We start from the raw sequence: 18,630 nt of genomic DNA on the forward strand, positions 1-18,630 counted from the left end.
TTCTTGTCCTTTACACAGGCTGCCACGAGGTGTGTCCCTGATTCAGAGTACAACTTCCGACCTCAAATGGTCCAGTTACCTAGAAACTTCTCCCAGGTGTGCTCAACGACTTGGGTTTATAGTTCATTCCAGATTAGTCAAGTTGACAACCAAGAATGGCTACCACAGTCCATCCTGCTTGGAAAACATCTCTGTGTTTTCCAGTGGAAGCACTGAGCCAGAGAGGCTGGCTTCGGCTAGGGTGGCAGCAGAGGTCAGAGTTAAGGTGGCCACCCTCTTTCCGTTTTCCCTCTGCAAGTTCAATGATCTAGAAGTCATTTCATCGGAAGCCCATTGGGAATGCTGGCCAACCTAGCTCAGAGCACATGCAGCACGGAAAGGAAGAGTTTGTCTTGCTGGACAAAAGGCAGAGGGGAGGAACGTGCAGCCATCTGGCCTGCTTTGGGTGTGGGTGGGGGGAGGGAGGTTAAGAGAAGGAAGGGGATGGTCAATCAGCTGTACTCTGAAGCCGCATTCAAAGCTTTCTCCAAGAGTCCCTAAAGCTTGGGTAACAATGAAAATGTAGCAGAGACCAAAGCAGGGTTGAGATTCTTGCCTGCAGTTTTATCCTTGTCCTTCCGTCCTCTGTAACCTCAGGAGAGAAAGGAGGTAAAGAGGTGAGCATGGGGAGTAGACATGGGGTTGAGACCAGAGGTGAGCATGCGCAAGGAGTAGATGCGAGGCTAAGAGACCGTTTGTCACCAGACGGGGAGAATGGCAGGGAGTAGACGCAGGGCTGAGAGACCGTCCCTCACAAGAGGGGAGCATGGCAGGGAGAAGACATGGGATTGTGAGGACCTCCATCAGCAGAGGTGAGGTGCAGGCAGGGCTGAGAGAGCGTCCCTCACCTGCTGTGTGCAGAATATTCTATCTAGGTTGCTAGGATGAGCAGGCTACTGGGCTCACAGTTAGGACAGAGCTGTCTTTTAAGTGGCCTTCCATGAGAGTCACTGGTTAAAACACTACCCACTCGGCTGGTATAGACATAGATTCTGGAGAATGGAGCCCTGCCTTTGGCCAGGTGGGAGTGAGCTGCTGTTTTTTCCTTCCATCCTCGGGAGCTGCTCTCTGAACTGTGAGATATGCTTTTGTAGGTGCTCCTACTTTTCACACAATTTATCATTTTCCTGTGGGCACAGCCCCAGCCTCATGTCTGCTTCAGCTTGCAGACATTTTACACTAAGGCACCATGTGGTGACAGCAGGGGACACACAGTGGTCATGTGACTGCTTGCATGTGTAGATTTACTTGGGTCGTATCATTATGTGGAAATAAATAGGCAAATTCCTATCCTAACTAACTTGGAGATAGTGTTTTTAGTAGGTGGTGGGTCTGGTTTTTGAGGCAGGGTCTTTCTATGTAGCTGACCGGCCTAAAACTTGCTATGGTAACTAGGCTGGCCTCAGACTTACAGAAATCCACCTGCCCTGCATCTTCGGGGCGGGGATTAAAGGTGTGTTCTGACTTACAAGGCTGGCGGTCGTGTGTAAGTACCCCAATCTTCTAGAGCTGTCCTCCAAGAGCATTAAAAGAAAATTATAACAAGGGAGCAAAGAAGTAGCTTTCAGCTTCCGCACGAAGATGTGTGGGCCAGGACCTCCAAGGCCCTGAGCTCGAAACCGTACAAGCAGGGCCTGCACTCCCTGGCCCTGATTTGTGAGCCGAAGCTTTTCAAAGTGAGGGCTCAGGCCGCACAGGGCTCATAGACGCGTGCGGCAGAAACTCATTCATCGAACATTGATGAACGGGCCGCCTGACCAACGTATCTATTAACACTGACAGCTTTTCGCACTCCTTTACATAAAGCGACGGTTCTCAGCCTTCCTCATGCTGCGACCTTTAATACAGTTCTGTGCTTTGTGGTGACCCCTCAACTACAAAATTATTTTTGTTGCTACCTCATTACTGTAATTTTGCGTTGTTATAAGTCATAATGTAAACATCTGATTTGCAGGATATCTGATATGCAACCCTTGCAAAAGGGTCATTTGACCACCCCACCCCCGCCCCGCCAGGGGTCAAGACCACTGAAATAAAGCGATGCACACATGCGACCACAGTTCCGCAGAGCCTCACCTCCCCCAAAGAGGAGATGGCATTCACAAATCTAAGTTTTCCACAAACCTAGTCCAATCTTTATCTTCCAGTGGTTGAGTGCAATGATAAGTTATCATTTGTTTGGGGCCCACCCCAGGGAGTCTAGGATACTCCCCTTTTCAGAGGAAAGGAGAAAATGCAATCTCTGCATTTTGCACGGCAGTTGTTTGCTTTGTATCCTGGCAAATAAGATACAATGCTGTCGACTAGACACAGGCACACACGCATCTCAGAGTGTGTGTGCACGGAACCCAAAGACTAGTGATGGGAAGGGCGGGGGGTGTGGTTCATCGATGAGAGCTATGTTCCACATGGCCACCAAATCCTCAGGAAAGGAAATGAGAGAGATGGAGCACATCGTGGGATCACCTGTTTGGGGTTTTGTTTTGTGTTTTTAATTTAGCCCATGTGGTTGGCATGTCTACTCGGTTCTATTTCCATTGTGTGTGTGTGTGTGTGTGTGTGTAAAAGCAGCACTGATAGCTACGTAGCTTATAAGTTGAATTCTTGAGAATCTAGAAATCTCTACAAAAAGAGATGTGGGCGGAATCAGTTCCTTTCCGGGAACAAAGACTTTATCGCGCCGGGATGCCGTCAGCAGTTATTCACTAATCTCCCCTCCTTCACTTAGCTCTGTTTGCCTAAGTTTTGACAACCTGGCTTCCTATTTATCCTGTCAACGGTGCCATCATTCACTGGGCTGAGAAACAGGTTTCATTTTTGTGTAATCGTTTCCAGAATAGGATAATGAACGCTAATTTGAATCACACAAAACGTTCCCGTTTTCTTTATAAAAAAGATCGTGGGATTTTAAACTATGTTTGAATTCAACCACTGAGAGCCAGGTGCGTGGAGCCTTGTCTATGGCTCTGACAATTCAGCAGGCTGAGATGGGAGAATCACTTGAGCCCAGGAGCTCAGGATAAACTGAGGCAATGAGGCAAACCTTGTCTAAAAAGGAGGAGGAGTCGTGGGTCAATCAAGCTTCTGTCTAGAGACCAGTCAGACCTGAGGAGCAATAGACTTAGCTCATGTGCGCACTTCAAGGAGCAGAGTATGGGGAGCCCCTGTTGCTCTTAGGGCAACTGTCTTTTCCACAGTGTGCACATATATGACCACAGCATGTCTCTACTAGGCAGGTCCCAAGAACTCCAAAAAAGTGAGGTCGAAATTTGGGGAGTAGAACCTGAGAATCAGCATTCTTCAGCTTCCATAAGTAGTTTTTATGCATGTCACATTTGGGGGACTGATGCAATAGATTGGGGTTGCAGTTGGCTGGGTCCCCTTCAGAGAGATTGTGACAATTTATTTGATGTGTTTCTTTGACTGGTGTGTGTGTGTGTGTATGTGTGTGTGTGTGTGTGTGTAAGGATGCTCCAATTGTTAGTAATCATTATTCCTTGGTCATCTGTGAGAATGTCTGCAAAAGCGACTAGCACTTGAATTGGGAGGCTAAATGAAGAAGAGACCCTCCAGGGGGAGCGGGTATCATGCAATCTGTCAAGGGCCCGTGCAGAACGAAGGGTGTGCCCAGGAGCGCCTGCTCTCTGTCTGGGTCCTCCAGCGGCTGCACTTCTAGCTGGGACTTGAATACTGGCTTTCCTGGCTCTTCGGCTTGCAGATTACAGGTCACAAGACTTCTCAGCTTCTGTTATCACATGAGCCAACCCCTCTCAATGAACTTCTTTATCTACACATATATCCTGTTTGTCGACAGGAGCAGAGGGAGCCCCATGCTGCTGCCCTGAGCAACCAGCCTGAGGAGTTCTTCCAGGGACCTGCACTCAGAAGACTGTTCTGCACTCACAGAAAACTCTTTCAGGATGGGTCACTATAGAACAGAGAGGAGTTTGTTAGCACGGGTGGAGAGAATGGCCCTGAGGAAAAGGGCCGTCTATGTGCAGGAGTGGGTCTGATCTTATTAAGGATAGACACATTTAAGTCAAAATACAATTTCAGTGACAGTTTTGTTTTGGTTTGGTTTTGGGTTTTTTTGTTGTTGTTGTTGTTGTTATTGTTGTTTTTCTTTCAAGACAGGATTTCTCTGCATTGCTCTGGTTATCCTGGAACTCACTCTGCAGACAAATCTGGCCTCGAACTCACAGAGATCCACCTGCCCCTGCCTCCCGAGTGCTGGGATTAAAGGTGTGTGCCACCACCACCCAACTCAATTTCAGTTGTTTTTAAAAAATTGTTCATTGTGTGTGTGTGAGTATTTTGCCTGAAAGTACATATGTGCATGGTGTATGTGCCTGATGCCCATGAAAGCCGGGAGAGGGGTCAGATTGCCTGACACTAGAGTTACAGAGAGCTGAGAGCCTCTACGCAGGTGCTGGAGCCAAATCCTGGTCCTCTGCACAACAGCCAACATCTTGACTGCTGACCCATTTCTCCAGCCTCCAGTTTTGGTGACTTCTGAAACACATGCTTGCTCTCTCTCTCTCTCTCTCTCTCTCTCTCTCTCTCTCTCTCTCTCTCTCTCTCTCATACACACCCTTTTCTTTTAGTAAATGAAATGATGAACTGGTTCCTATGGTGAGCTGGACAGGATTACAAACTAATAAAGGTAAAACCACAGACTTTAAGAGTCAAGTGAATCCCGTCTATATGGTAAAACAGGGAATGAATAACTTGCTCTAATTCTGTTACAAAGGTATGCCTGCCTGCGCATGGGGGCCGGAAGACAGCTAGTGGGAACAGGTTCCCTCCTCCCACCACGTGTGTCCCTGGGGTGGAACTCAAGTCCTCAGGTTTGAAGCATGTGCCATTATCTTCTGAGCTGCCCCACTGGGCCAACACCTGGATTTTAATGTTCAATTTATAACTTGATTTAGCAGATTGTCAGAAAATTGCAAAGTTACACAGGAAACAATAAAGGTCTTTTACCCTTGGCCCTTAATCATGGTGCATTGCTATTTTGTCTCCTGCAACTGTGTTCTTTCTTCCAAATTGACTCCTTTATTTTGGAAAGTGTTACCCCAAATAAATGATCTAACCACATTGCTCCTTCAGTGCCAATATTCTTGAAAGTGCGGCTAGTCTGTCCATCACAGATAATTCCTGGGGTATGTTTCTCTAAAAGGCAGTAACTGTGGTCCAAGAGGCCCTTTTGACATTTTTAATAGGTCTTAGGAAAGGATCTTCCTTTCTTGAAATAATTACTGGCAACTGGGGCTAGCAAGACAGGGAAGCATTTTATCCCTTATCTCTCACTGTGAATGAAACTGGCTGGGATTACAGGTAGCACATATCAGAGGAAAATGCCTCCTTGATAGGGATCTGAATGTGCTGTTTCTCCCCCTGGAAGGAAAAGAGTGAAGGGGAAGGGAGGGAAAGGGAGGGCAGGGAGGGTAGAGGAGAGAATGGGAGGGGAGGAAGGAAAGGGAAGGGGAGGGGAGGGGAAGGGAGGGCAGGGAGGGAGGGAAGGAAAGGGGAGGGGAGGGGAAGGGAGGGCAGGGAGGGTAGAGGAAAGGATGGGAGGGGAGGGAGGGAAGGAAAGGGGAGGGGAGGGGAAGGGAGGGCAGGGAGGGTAAAGGAGAGGATGGGAGGGAAGGAATGGAAGGGGAGGGGAGGGGAAGGGAGGGCAGGGAGGGGAGAGGAGAGGATAGGTGTCAGGTGAGAAGTCAACAGGTACACGTGTTAGTTCACCTTCTCACTCGTCAGAACAGACATTAACTGAGGTGCTGCGAGGCCTGACGTCTTGTCTAAGAGCAACTGGTAGGTTTCCAGTGAGCTGGGCTGATTTAAATCCACTGTACTCCCTGTGTGGATCCTGAGATAAGAACAAGGCACCTCTGGAAGCCTGGCCACATCTGGGCTTGTCGGCGCATGGGAAGCAGAGCCACATGAGGATACAAAGTCAGTTGCTTAGGCGTCCTGAGCGGCTTCCCCCTTCCTTTGACCTTTAAAAGTACTTAGGAAGGTCAAGTGTGGTGCACACCTTTAATCCCAGCACTTGGAAGCCAGAGGCAGGTGAATTTCTAATTTCAGGCCAATCAGGATGACACATTGTCTCAAACTAACAGTGCTTGGGACATTAGATTTTGGATGAGAAAGTGCACTTCACTTGGTTGTCTCTTAAGAGAAAAGGAAGGCCTGGGGTGTTGGCCCTGATGGCTGAGTGTCTGCCTAGCATATGCAAAGCTTCCACTCTGCTCTAACCACCGTACAGTGGAGACGTGGTGGAGAGTACCTCTACCTAAAACACTCAGGAGGCCCAGCCAAGAGGATCAGAAGTTCAAGGTCATTCTCAGCTACATAGCGAGTTCAAGGCTATACATGAGACTTTATCTTAAAACAGAAAAAAAGTTTTTTAACAGGACTTTTGTATCTTTGCCTCAGCATCTTCCTCTCCCAGATAATTATCTTCTCCAGAGGAAAGGGTTTTTTGTTGTTGTTGTTTTTGTTTTTTGTGACTGAATTCATATTAAATAAGTAGTAGTATTTCAAAACTGTGTTGATAAGAACGTTGTATTCAGGAAGGCTAGGAGGAAGGTCCAAACTACTATCTGATTTTTAGTTCTCACTTCTTTCCACAGAAACTTGATGTTTCCCAACACAGCTTTCATTCAGTGGTTGGCCACCAAGTGCTTCATCTTTTAAAAACTACTCAAAATTATTTCCCCATTATTTTAGGCCATGTTGTTACAAAGCCTATGGGGTTAGGAGCGATGAAGAGGTGGCTCAGTGGTTACAAGCACTAGGTTTGACCCCCACATCTGCAAAGCAGCCATAACCACCATCTGTTGCTAAGGTTCCAGGGAATCCAAAGGCTCCTCTAGCCTCCATGAGTACCAGGCATGTACATGGTACCCAGCTATACATGCAGACAAACCATTTACACACATAAAATAAATCATAAAAACCACAAACGACCTACAAAAATAGGCACTTTGGAAAATTAAGACAAGGCCCAGAAAGGCAGATGAACTCTCTTCCTGTCTTTAGCTCACATAATACAGGTGTTTATTTGTCCTTAGAAAACAAAAGCAAACAAGCTTGTCCATAGACTTCTTCTCCTAAGGGTTGGGTCAAGGCTTCTCCACTCCATGGCAACAGCAACAAATTACATTGGTGATGATGAGGTCAGCAATTCGTGATGATTGATTTAGAATTGTGGGTTACAAATAAGGTCTTTCAGTGTGGCACTTAGGTTTTAGTAAGAATAATAATGTGTCTTACGAAAATAATTTGGAGGTTCATAGTGATTGCATAAGCTCACCACCCTTGCTCTCACAGCGTGTGTCCTCGAGAGAAAACAAATAACTCGTCGGGTGTCGTTAGACCAGCCAGATGCTTGCTACAATCACACGGCTTCTTGTGTCCCATCAGAAGATCTTTTCCAACTAAGTTGTTAATTTTTTTGTCTCTTCCTCCACCTCCTGCTCTTCATCCTCCTTCCATTTCTGGGAGGAACTCAGATTACCGCTCATGCCAGGCAAGTGTTCTACCACTGAGCTACAGCCCCAACCCCTCAAACGCCTATCTTTAGTTTATTTAGTTGTCCCGGGTCAAAGATTTATGGTAAGAGATTGCATACTGTGCACAATACAGATTCCAACGACAGAACAAATGACTCAAGGCAAATTACACACCATGACCACAGATGAGCACAGTTTAAAATAAATAAAATATCAACATGTCAGATGTGACCTCACCAACCCAGGGTCTTGGTATCGTGAATGTGTATGAGCTTTGCCGTGATCCCATTCCGAAAACCGGGCTCTTTCCGTCGTGGACTGTAGTCGTGAGGTTTAAGCCAAGTGTGCAGCAGGAGAGCTGTCTCGGTCTTTTCTCAGACAGGAAACCACCGGCAATTCAGTGTGAAGTCACCTTCTATTTTTAAAGTAATTGGACTTGAGACATAACTATTAGTGTGACAGCTTCCCAGGGCAAAAGAGATGACTAAGGGGCGGTGAAACCTAGGCTAATGGAGCAATACTTTTGAAAATTACATACATTTGTGCTCGTCTTCTATCACTTCCGGTTTCGTCCATCACACTGGCTTCTGCCTTTTTCCTCGAGAGATGTCTGCTGCTTATTTGCGTCTAACGAAAGTCACGTGCAGCGACCACCCCTTGAGACGGGGGAGTGCCGCAACACTCCTGGCTTCCATGCGCTGGGTTTCTAGCACAAAAAAAATGGCTGACTCAAAGTGTTAGCATTTTTTGCTGAGCCTGTAACCCAGATGCACAGAGGCCAGGCAGAGGCTTTCAGTCCCTCTGAACCAGACTGTGCAAACAATTCAACAGTCCTGACCTCTGAACACTAGCGGTTTCATGAAAAATGTTAGGCGAAGCCAGACGGTCTCTCATTGTGCTTTTGTAGTTAATTAATTATTAATTTCGTATTTAATTAATTATTAATTTTCCTGAGTGGGTCTTTGCATGTTGCACAGGTTGCTTTTGCAACCCTAGCTCAAGCAATCGTCTCGCCCCTGTTTCTGCAGCGCCTGGTGTAGCTGAGCCTACAGGTACAGCCACAACAAACATTTACATGCTTTTTCAATGTCCTATATTCACTGTTCAGCAACTAGCTTTATTGTGAGCGAAGTGGAAATTCATGAGGAAAAAATCTGAAGTAAAGAATGTCTTTGTAAGGTAGGCATGGCCGGTCATGCCTGTGATCTCAGCACGGGAGGCTGAGGCAGAAAGTGTCAGTCGGTGATGGGGCACAGGAAGGTTTGCAAAGTCAAGGCCAGCCTAGGGTGAATCAGGAATGCCACCTTAACCTGGCCACACAGGGAGCTCCTGTTTCAATCACCAAAGACTTGGGGTGAGTAAGATGGCTCCGTGGGTAAAGGCACTTGCTGTCAAGCCTACTGACCTGACTTCAATCCCTGGGACACACACGGCGGAAGGAGAGAACCAACTTTTGCAAGTTGTCCTCTGAGCACCACGTTCAGGCCTTAGCATCCTTAGGGGTTCCCCCATGCCAACAAAGAATGTGATATTTTGCATTTTCCTGATTGCTAAGGATGTTGAAGCATTTACTGGCCATTTATATTTCTTCTTCTGAGAATGGCCTATTCAGTTCCTTAGGCTATATACTGATCAAATGATTTGGATTTTAAGTGTTTAAAATGTGCAGTTCTTTATAATATACGTGTGTATATAACACACTCCACAGACACACATAGAGAAATATAGACACACACACACACACACACACACACACACACACACACATTCATTATTTCTCCCCCGAGAAGTAGCTGGCAGATTCCCACCCCCATCCCATCCTGTAGGCTGCCTCTTCTCCGCGGCGATGATTTCTGTCAGTATACAGATGCTCTTCAATGTCATGCGATCCCATTTGTGAATTCTTAAGATTATTTCCTGCTGCTACTGGCGTTCTCTCCAGAAACTTCTTGCCTATATCTTCAAGTATTTTGCCTATGTCCTCGTAGTTTCAACATTTGACTGAAGTCTTTAATTTCTTTTTGACTGATTTTATATGCTACAAATCCAACTTTATTCTTCTACCTGTAAATATGGAGTTTCCCCAGCATCATGACTGAAGAAACTGTCTTTTCTCGGATGCATGTCTTTTACACAGTCTTTGCCAAAACAATGCCTGGCTGTAGCTATGTGAGTGGACAGCTAGGCTTTCTATTCTGTTCTCTTGCTCTGTCAAAAATTTTTATTACTATGGCTCTGTAATAAAATTTGATACCAGGGGGCTGGAGAGATGGCTCAGAGGTTAAGAGCACTGACTGCTCTTCCAGAGGTCCTGAGTTCAATTCCCAGCAACCACAAGGTGGTTCATAATCATCTATGATGAGATCTGGTGCCCTCTTCTGGCATGCAAGCATACATGGAAGGAATGTTGTGTACATAATAAATAAATAAATAAATAAATAAATAAATAAATCTTAAAAAAAATTTGATATCAGATATTTAAGTCCTGTCTCTTAAAAGTCCCATTGCCTCCCAACTGTACCACTCTACGAACCAGGCCTTTCACTTGGACATTTTCCGGACATTCAAGATTTAAATGTCAGCATCATGTTAAGATCCCACAGGAGCAGAAGCTGGTTGTAACTGGGATTCTAGACGCAAGCTCGGTTTGCAGAGGATAAAGCGTCAAGTGAGACGACGTAACAAGGAAGCAGCTGCCAAGCCTAGAGTGTGAGAAGCTTGCGGTGGATAGCCAAGCCTGTTTCTGCAACAATTAAGGAGTAGGAGAAAGGAGAGGAGGCCTAAAGCCCTGGAAAGACACAGAAGTGGCCAGAGTGAGCCGTGCACCACGTGCAGGCATCTTTGACTACACTCCTTCTCACAGTCAGCTGTGAGAAATTGTGTGTCGTGTGTTTGTTTGTATGTATATGTAAGTATATGGCATGCATGTGGAGGTCAAAGATCCATGTAAGGAACCTTCCTCTAGCTCTCTCCACCTTACTTTGTCCATGTGTGTGAGTGTGTGTGTGTTCAAGCGTCTATGTAAATATGGGCACATATGTGCTGTGGCACTCAGGTGGAGGTCAGAAAGAACCCCTGGCGCCTGTCTCGCCGTTCCCCGCTTTGGATCCTGGGTCTCTGCTGCTTTTCCATTGCGTAGGATAGTTGACCCACTTGGCTAGCTGGCTTTCTAGTTTCCAGGATTTCCCTGGCTCCAGTCTCGGTTGCCCCATAAGAACACCGTGGGTAGAGATGCTCAAGAAATATGTGGTGGTAGTCTGAACGTAACTGGCCACCAGAGGGAGTGAAACTATTGGGCGTGGCCTTTGGTGGCATAGGCGTGGCATTGTTGGAGAAAGGGTGTCTCGGTTCACTTCCGACTGTCTGTGGATCCAAACATAGAATTCTCAGCTCCTTCTCCAGCACCATGTCTGCCTGCATGTTGCCATGGCAATAATGGACTAACTCTTTGAAACTGTAAACCAGTCCCATTAGAAAGTTTTCCTTTCTAAGAGTTGCTGTGATCATGGTGTCTCTTCACCTCAATAGAAACCCAGATGAAGACATGGGTCCTGGGAACTGAAATTCCAGTCCTCACCTTCCGCAGTCAGCTCTTCTGCTCACTAAGCCATCTCTCCAGCCCTGCCTCCTTTTCTGAGACAGTGTCTCTCATGGAATCTGGAGTTCGCGGACTGACTTGACTGGCTGTCTGGCGAGCTCCAGAGATCCCTGTGTCTCTACCCCCTCCACCAGTGCTGGGTTGACATATGGCCGCCCCCACAGCAGCAGTTCAGCGTGCTGGGGACCTGAACTCAAGTCTTCATGCTTGCTCGGCAAGTTCTTTACCCACTGAGCCATCTCTCCAGCCCCTAAAAATCCAATTAGCGACAACCAGAAAAACTTAATTATGGAGTAGTGATTGTGCAATGTCAAGGGATAACTGTCAGTTGTATTAGCTGATGCACTAATCTGTGGTGATGGAAGAGTAATTTGATAATTTTTAGGGAGGAAAAATGATATATGTGAATGATGCATCTGCATTTTTCTCTAAAACAGTTTGGTAGAAGAAACCAATGAATTGATTAATTGTGGCAAAATTCTGGTAGCCACTGACTCTGGGTGATAGGTAAGAGTCCATTGGCATAAGTTTTATATGTAATAAAAATTTCAAAAGCTAAAGTGAAAGATTTGTACATCTTTTCAAAATAACTAAAATTGCTGGTTTTTTAGTATTGATGAGTTTAGATACATTATTCATCATATTAGACATAAATCCCTAAAGCTTATGTCATTAGTTAGAGTTATGTATTTGTTTGTATCACATCTGCTAATTCTGCTTTTCATAAATATAAGAAATTATTAGAAAGAGGAGTTCATTTAGAAGATTATTTTGGCTGATGCTTCTTATAAACTGTACTGGCTGCATTTCTGTTGCTTTGTTCTGTTTTCCCTTGGTGCATGCATCTCCAGAGTGGGCAAGGCTATGATACCTGCTTCTGGGTGCTGCTGTTGTTTGTTTGCTTGCTTATTTTACATGTTGTTTGGGTTTCAGGCAGGTTCTGAAAATATGAGCCTGTTACTCTGTTAACAATTTAAGTGGACAAGGTGGCCTCAAACCCATGGGATCAGGGAATCCTCCTACCTAACTCTGACTTAGTGGCAAAACTATAGGGTAAAAAAAATCAGCAATTGCTATGGATGTAAGGGGAGAATAGAAGGAGTGAGTAAGTGAGGCAGGGGGATTTTTTTAGAGGACTGTAAGGAGGAGGTGAATAGACACAATGATGTAAGTGTCTGGAGTGTAGTGCAGAGATAAAACCCTAAAAATGGAGTGTTGTGCTATACCATGAATGTAAGGTAATGATAAGAAGGGAAATATAAAGCCACAACCCAGAACCAGGCAGACAGAAACCTTCTGATGCAGTCGTGATGACCTTCTCCTCCACCAGACCCTGAAGCAAGAACTGCTTTACCTTGTCTCAGCTGCTCAAGGATCTCACAGAGCAATGCAGAGGAAGTCGTCCAAGCCGGATCACTGCATCGTGACAGGTATATATACGGGGTAGTCGATGTCCTTCATGACAACGGTACCCGGACCCTACTGATGTGTATGTGTGTGTGTGCTGATTTCACGTTGAATGAATGAATTAGCCACACTCGTGTATGGAAACCTAATTCCTCCCTCTCGACTGAGAGGTAAGCACTCGCGACAAGGACTGAAACCATTCTGTGTGAGTCTATGCAGTGGGTATGTCCTTAAAGAATTCATCAAAAACCTGTAAAATTTATAGCACAGAGGGACAATTGAATGTATGACAATAAAAAATAATTTACTTAGGCAGTGCAAAGAGGAAGATTCTAGCCGGTATTCAGATGGTGACAAAAATAAGAAAACTTCGAAACCCTGTGTGACAAATGCTGGGGAGACTTCAGCAAGGGGGCTGGAGGATAAAGGACCCTGACTCTAGTGTCTGGAAATGGGGAGCATTTATCAGGACAGAGCCCAAGGGGCTGCAAGGATGGGCAGAACGGACCACACTCGGTTGGTGAAACTTTGCCCACAGGACTTCCTGTTAATAACTGATGCTGCATCCCGGCCTTGAATCAAATGGCAGTGGGGAGGGGAACGTTTCTCACACTGGAGGTGAGATGCAGAGATAAGGAAAAGGAAGGGGCCAGAATGACCCCAGGAAGAGGACGATAGTTAGACACAAGATTAAAACTCTTCTTGAGGACTAGAAACAGCTCCCATGTGACTAAGAGAAGGAGGGAGAGTCAGGATAAGAAAATAGAGGTTTCCTTTCGGGTTGAGCATGCCACAAAGATAATTCTCTTCTCCTTGAACAGGTAAGGGTCTCTGTGTCAATTACCCAACCTAGAGGAGGGAAGGTGGGCGTGAAATCCCTCGGCTAGCTAGGACTCTTGACATTTGCTAGCTGCTGGGAGAGAGTTAGTTTTTAGCTTTTGTTTTCTTTTGTTTTGAGTGATATGACCCCTGGTAGGTCAACCACATGCCAGGACAGAACCTGCTCCCAAAACTCGCTGGGGAACACCAACTGGACTTGTTGGGGGAAAGCAAGCAGAAAGGAACAAATGTCAGAGTTGGGTGAGAAGAGATTAGAGAGCAGAGGAAGAAATTGCACGGGGTGATTGTGCTCAAAATGCATTGTAGAAAACTCTCGAAGAGTTAATAGAAATAGCATTAGGAAAAGAAAATATGGGCTCTGCTACAAAGAGAAAAAAGAAAGGAAGAGCTTCAAAGCTTCACAAAGTAGTGACAGGCCAGTGGGAGGGACAGAGAAGAAGGGAAGTAAGCCAGCTCACCCTGGCACCTGCCGCTGCTCTGTGGGGAGGGGGCAGATAGGCAGAAGCCTATGAGAAAGGTAAACCTTGTGGCCCTGGTGGAAAGTGACTAGCAGTTCCTCCAACAAACTCCTCAAAGGCTTCAAACTCTATTGTAGGTTTTGCCGAGACAGTGATTCCTCTGGGGTGGTCATCTGAGTTCTACTTTGTCCCTCTGTAGAACCCAGAGGGCTCTGGCTGGGCACCATGTTGGAAGGGAACAGTGTTTAAAACTGAGCTGATATAGGGACCTGAGAACAGAGAACAGTCATAAATCAAAGACCCTGAAATAAGTAAGCCATGAACCCAGGGTAAGAGACAGCCCTGGGAAGCAGCTGTAGACTCCAAGAAGGCTAAACAAGTCAGGATTGTGAGTTTGAAGCCAGCCTGGACTATACAGTGAGAGCCTGTCTCAAATACACTCACTCGTCTTGAGCTTAATATAGACACAGATTGTTGACTACACCCAGGATTATCTAGTCATGCTTATGCAAGTTAGCATATATACACATATTTCCTTGTTCTGCTGAAATTATCTAAAAGAAACTACCCTCTAACAGCAATGATCATGTCTGGCACCTGACGAAAAAAACCCAAAGCTGCTTCGAGAACAGTCAGTTTTAGGAGTGGAGCAGGAGGGAAAAGAAACAAATACAAGTCAACCAACCACATCCACGTTGATGCTTTGCAAGGTGGGCTCAGCAGACAGCAGAAAGAGCGCAATGGCTAACGGTGAAACGACCGGCAACGACATGAACCGATTAGCACTGGAGCAGAGCCCACAGAATAAAATGAATCGTCATGAATTTATACTGATATAAATGAGTGAATCAGTGAAAAGGTGTTGACGAGAAGACAGCCCTCTCTCTTATGCAGGCGTGGTGCAGATGATGCACGGAGAAGTTTCAGCCGCAAGGAAAAGTAGAGGCTGCACGGTAGCGGGAGGAGAGAAAAAATAATGACGTTGCCATGGAGACACCTGCCAGCTTCCACTGCAGCTGGCTAGCCAGGTGTCAGCAGCCGCAGGCCAAGTCATGTTGATACTGAGTTTTTGTGCAACATGATGCAAATGTCACTTTACCTCTGTGGCTTCCCCAATGCAATAACCCTAATTTAACCCCAGACATACACACACAAACCCTTTCAGACAGATTCAAAGTAAGGGACAGCTTTACCACACACCACACACACTCATACGAGAGAGAGGAGAGAGAGAGAGAGAGAGAGAGAACTGTATTGCTGTATGTACTCTTTAAAATGACAAGGTCTGAAAGCAAGAAGACATTCATGAGTTATCACAGCCCATTGACTCCCGGAAGGCGGGGCAGCTGAAAGCAATGTGGCGGACAAACTTCTGGAATAGAAAAGGACATTGGGCAGCACTAGCAAATCTGAAGGAAGTGTGTATTCTAACTAACACTGTAGCTAATAATAATGCATTGTTATTATCCCATGAACTGCAACAAGTCACCCTGCTAACAAGAACTGAGGAGAGCTGAGGTTAAAAGCCCATGCTTAGTGTTCAGAAGGCCCTGGATTCCGCACTCAGCACCAAATGGTAGAATAATTGAGGAAGCCGTGGTGGGGACATAGAAATGTTCTGGACTTCATAATTTCCTGCGAAACAGACACAACTACTACCCACCCACCCACCCCCCTTTTAAAGACGAATTGAGACGATTCTAGGAGAGGTTTCAGAGGCAGAAAGGAACACCCCAAACCAATCTTCCACCCACTGCTTTCCCAAGGCTTCTGACTTGGGCTCTAAAGCGCCCCCCAGCCTCCACGTGGATTCCTGGCTCTTTCAGAGTCTGTCCACAGCAGTCAAGAGTTAGTTTGGACAGGCCTTGTCTTTCAGCTTGGTTTGTCACTTCTGGAATTACCTGGGCAGTCTGTGGGGTCTTGCGCCCATCCTAAGTCAGCTGTTCTGTGAAGGGAGAGGAGGCGCGACTAGCTTAGTTTCGTCCCTGTGCTGCATCTGCCGTGAAGCCAGCCAGGGGTGAAGGAAGCCCTCTTCTTCGCAAACTCAGATAGGGAAAGGTGGCTCTGTCAGCGCCAAGAGACTTACAAGACAGGTGGCTGAGCCAGATGACGGAAAGACTCGCTAGTGCTCACAGTGAACAGGCAGCGAACTGATTTCCGCAAGGCTGTTAGATGTGCTTGTAGTTTGAAATATAGATGAAATAAGATGAAAATTTGTTTTATGTTATAAGGACTTGACCCAACTGGTCATGTCTTATTTTTTTGAATTGGATTGTAACCGTACATGCACACACACACACACACACACACACACACACACACTGCCCAAATCACTGTTAAGCATAAGTGTAAGCTGAAAGAATAAAATGAAATCCAACTATTTTATGAGGTTTAACATACATCTTCTTTAAGAAAAAGTGTTTTTTTTTTTTCCTCAGTGCAGTGGTGCATGCCTTTAATTCCATCACTCAGATAGACAAAAGTGGCTCCCTATGAGTTCAAGACCAGCCTGGTTTACATAAGAAGTGTGAGGCCAGTCAGGGCTACATAGCGAGGCTCTGTCTCAACAAACAAAATGACAGGAAAAATAGAATAACACTTAGAATTTTAAGACATTTATTTAAAAAGTAGTCTAACTTTGCTCAAATTCTTATCCATGAAATATGTTCAATTTTAAAAGCTGCAATAAATCTAAATCACTACTAGTGAGAAGTGTGACCAAGATACTTCTTACTAGCATCAATCCGTTTCCCTCCCACGAATCATGAGTTTATGCTAATGGAAAGCTCCCTTGTCAAAGCTAGCTTTGGCAGACTGACAGTGGCTGTAAAGACCTGTGGACAGTACAGGTGTCCACGACAGGACCCGCGCATAAGACAACAACAATCACGTGCTTATTTCACTGTCGAACCCCTTACGTGAGGACGAAAACGGCTTAGATCCCTGAGAAAGTGAACCCACGCTCTTGGCTCACCTGTGACGACCATGCGCTTTCCCACGGTCTCAGAGAGCGGCTCCCGGTACGAGACAGACATGCTGACCTTTAAGCCTCTTTGCTGCACTTACTGCCCGAATGTCCTCAGAACAGTGAATGTACCAGGAAGTAGCAAGGACGGGGTCTCTGCTCTCCCGGTCTGTGACCTAGGCTGGCTGGTTACTAAGGATACTTTATGACAGGAGGAGCAGATATCCCTTCTGCCAGAGCTCTGTATTCCAGTGCCCGAGAGCAGACATAACTGGAGGATTCCCCAGAGCTGCACCCCACCACCACTGTCCCTTGTCTGCCCATATCAACCAGAAGCATCTTGTCCATGATGTCCTAGAACAGCCCAGCCGGCTGTCTCCAGTATCTTTCAGCATTTCTGGAGAATGTTCTACAGGGACAAATTGGGGGTGTGTGGGGGAGAAAGAAAAATGCAAAACATGGTTAAACACATCTGAAAGATACTCGCAAGAAAAGATAAAGCCCGCCCTGAGACAGCTAGACTACAACAGACACGCACCAGAATGGTTACACCGAGAGCTTTCCATTTCTGCTACACAGGGCTTCCAAACAGAGCTGATTCCATTTCCTAGTGTGGAAGAATGGGTCAAACCTTTCTCATTTTCCTGGCCTTCAGTGTCTGTCATTTGACTCAGGCCTGTATTTACTCTTCTTTGCTGCCATGCTGGTTCACTGTTGCAGGATTTTCTCTACTAGGAGGTTACCCAGTCCTGATGACTGTGTTTAAAGGTACTGGGTCATCACAACACAACCCTCTTTGAAAACACTCTGTCCTTGAAAGAACCATTGTCTGAGGTATCCAATTTGGAACTGACTTAGTAGAGATAAGGGCCACTGCTCTAGAGGCAGTGGGACCTGGGAGGATGGAGCTGCTCGATGAGGCAGAATGGAGTCTCGTGTAATTGCTTTATTCAGAGCATCAGATAGTTTCTACTCTGAGGGTTAAGAAGCATCACCAGAGTAAGTGCCTGATCATACCACAAGCAACAGCAAGGCAGCATGTTTTCCCATAGGGGCACATAAACAAATAACAATAGCCACTTGCCATGAATAATCTAAAGTCAACCCATTCCTACCTGCTGCACCTGGGAAGAGCACAAAGACACATTCCAAGAACAATTCCGCATTCTGAAGAAAGTGAGGGCACAAGGCTCTTGTCTATTTTCTCACAAGCACTCAGAATTCTCCACACAGGACTCCATTCTCGGACCGTGTTCCGATAGACAGGAACTCAAACCCGGTGGATGGTGGCACGCGTCTGCAATCACAGCATTCAGGAAGTGAGTGCCAGAGGATGTCCACTGTCATCTTTGACTTCATGGAAAGTTCAAGGCTAGTTTAGGATACACAGGACCATATCTTAAACAAAACCAAAAACACAAACAAACAAACAAAAAACTGGCATTGAAGTGTGGACCACAGGAACCAGCCCATTGGGGTGTGTCCTTTTATTTGTTGCTGTATTGCCCAAGCTTGTACCACTGGACTCAAAGAATCCTCCTGCTTTAGCCACCCAAGTCGTTGGGACCATAGATGCACTACTAAACATGGTGTGGGAGAATGATCTGTATTCTGTCAATTATATTTTAAATAAACACTGATTGGCCAGTAGCCAGGCAGGAAGTATAGGCAGGACAACCAGACAGGAAGTAGTAGAGAATTCTGGAAAGGAGGAAGTCCATGCCTCTGCAGTTCTGAGCCTGCCACAGAAGAAACAAGATGTGACTGCCTCGCTGAAAAAGGCACCGAGCCATGTGGCTAACATAT

At 45.9% G+C, this 18,630-nt stretch overlaps 1 protein-coding gene across 1 annotated transcript in view; it reads right to left on the reverse strand.

Annotated features, from left to right (window-relative positions):
• The window catches only part of Spmip2 (sperm microtubule inner protein 2), a 104,123-nt gene extending 86,917 nt beyond the window's left edge, over positions 1–17,206 (reverse strand). Inside the window, exon 1 of the mRNA XM_087899451.1 lies at positions 16,834–17,206. Coding sequence (XP_087755577.1) covers positions 16,834–16,894 — 61 coding nt within the window. The 5' untranslated portion in view covers positions 16,895–17,206. The remainder of the gene's footprint in view (positions 1–16,833) is intronic.
• Positions 17,207–18,630: the final 1,424 nt, after the last annotated feature.

Source organism: Myodes glareolus, chromosome 20, assembly GCF_982192425.1.
Source record: "Myodes glareolus chromosome 20, mMyoGla1.1, whole genome shotgun sequence".
Taxonomy (NCBI): Eukaryota; Metazoa; Chordata; class Mammalia; order Rodentia; family Cricetidae; genus Myodes; species Myodes glareolus.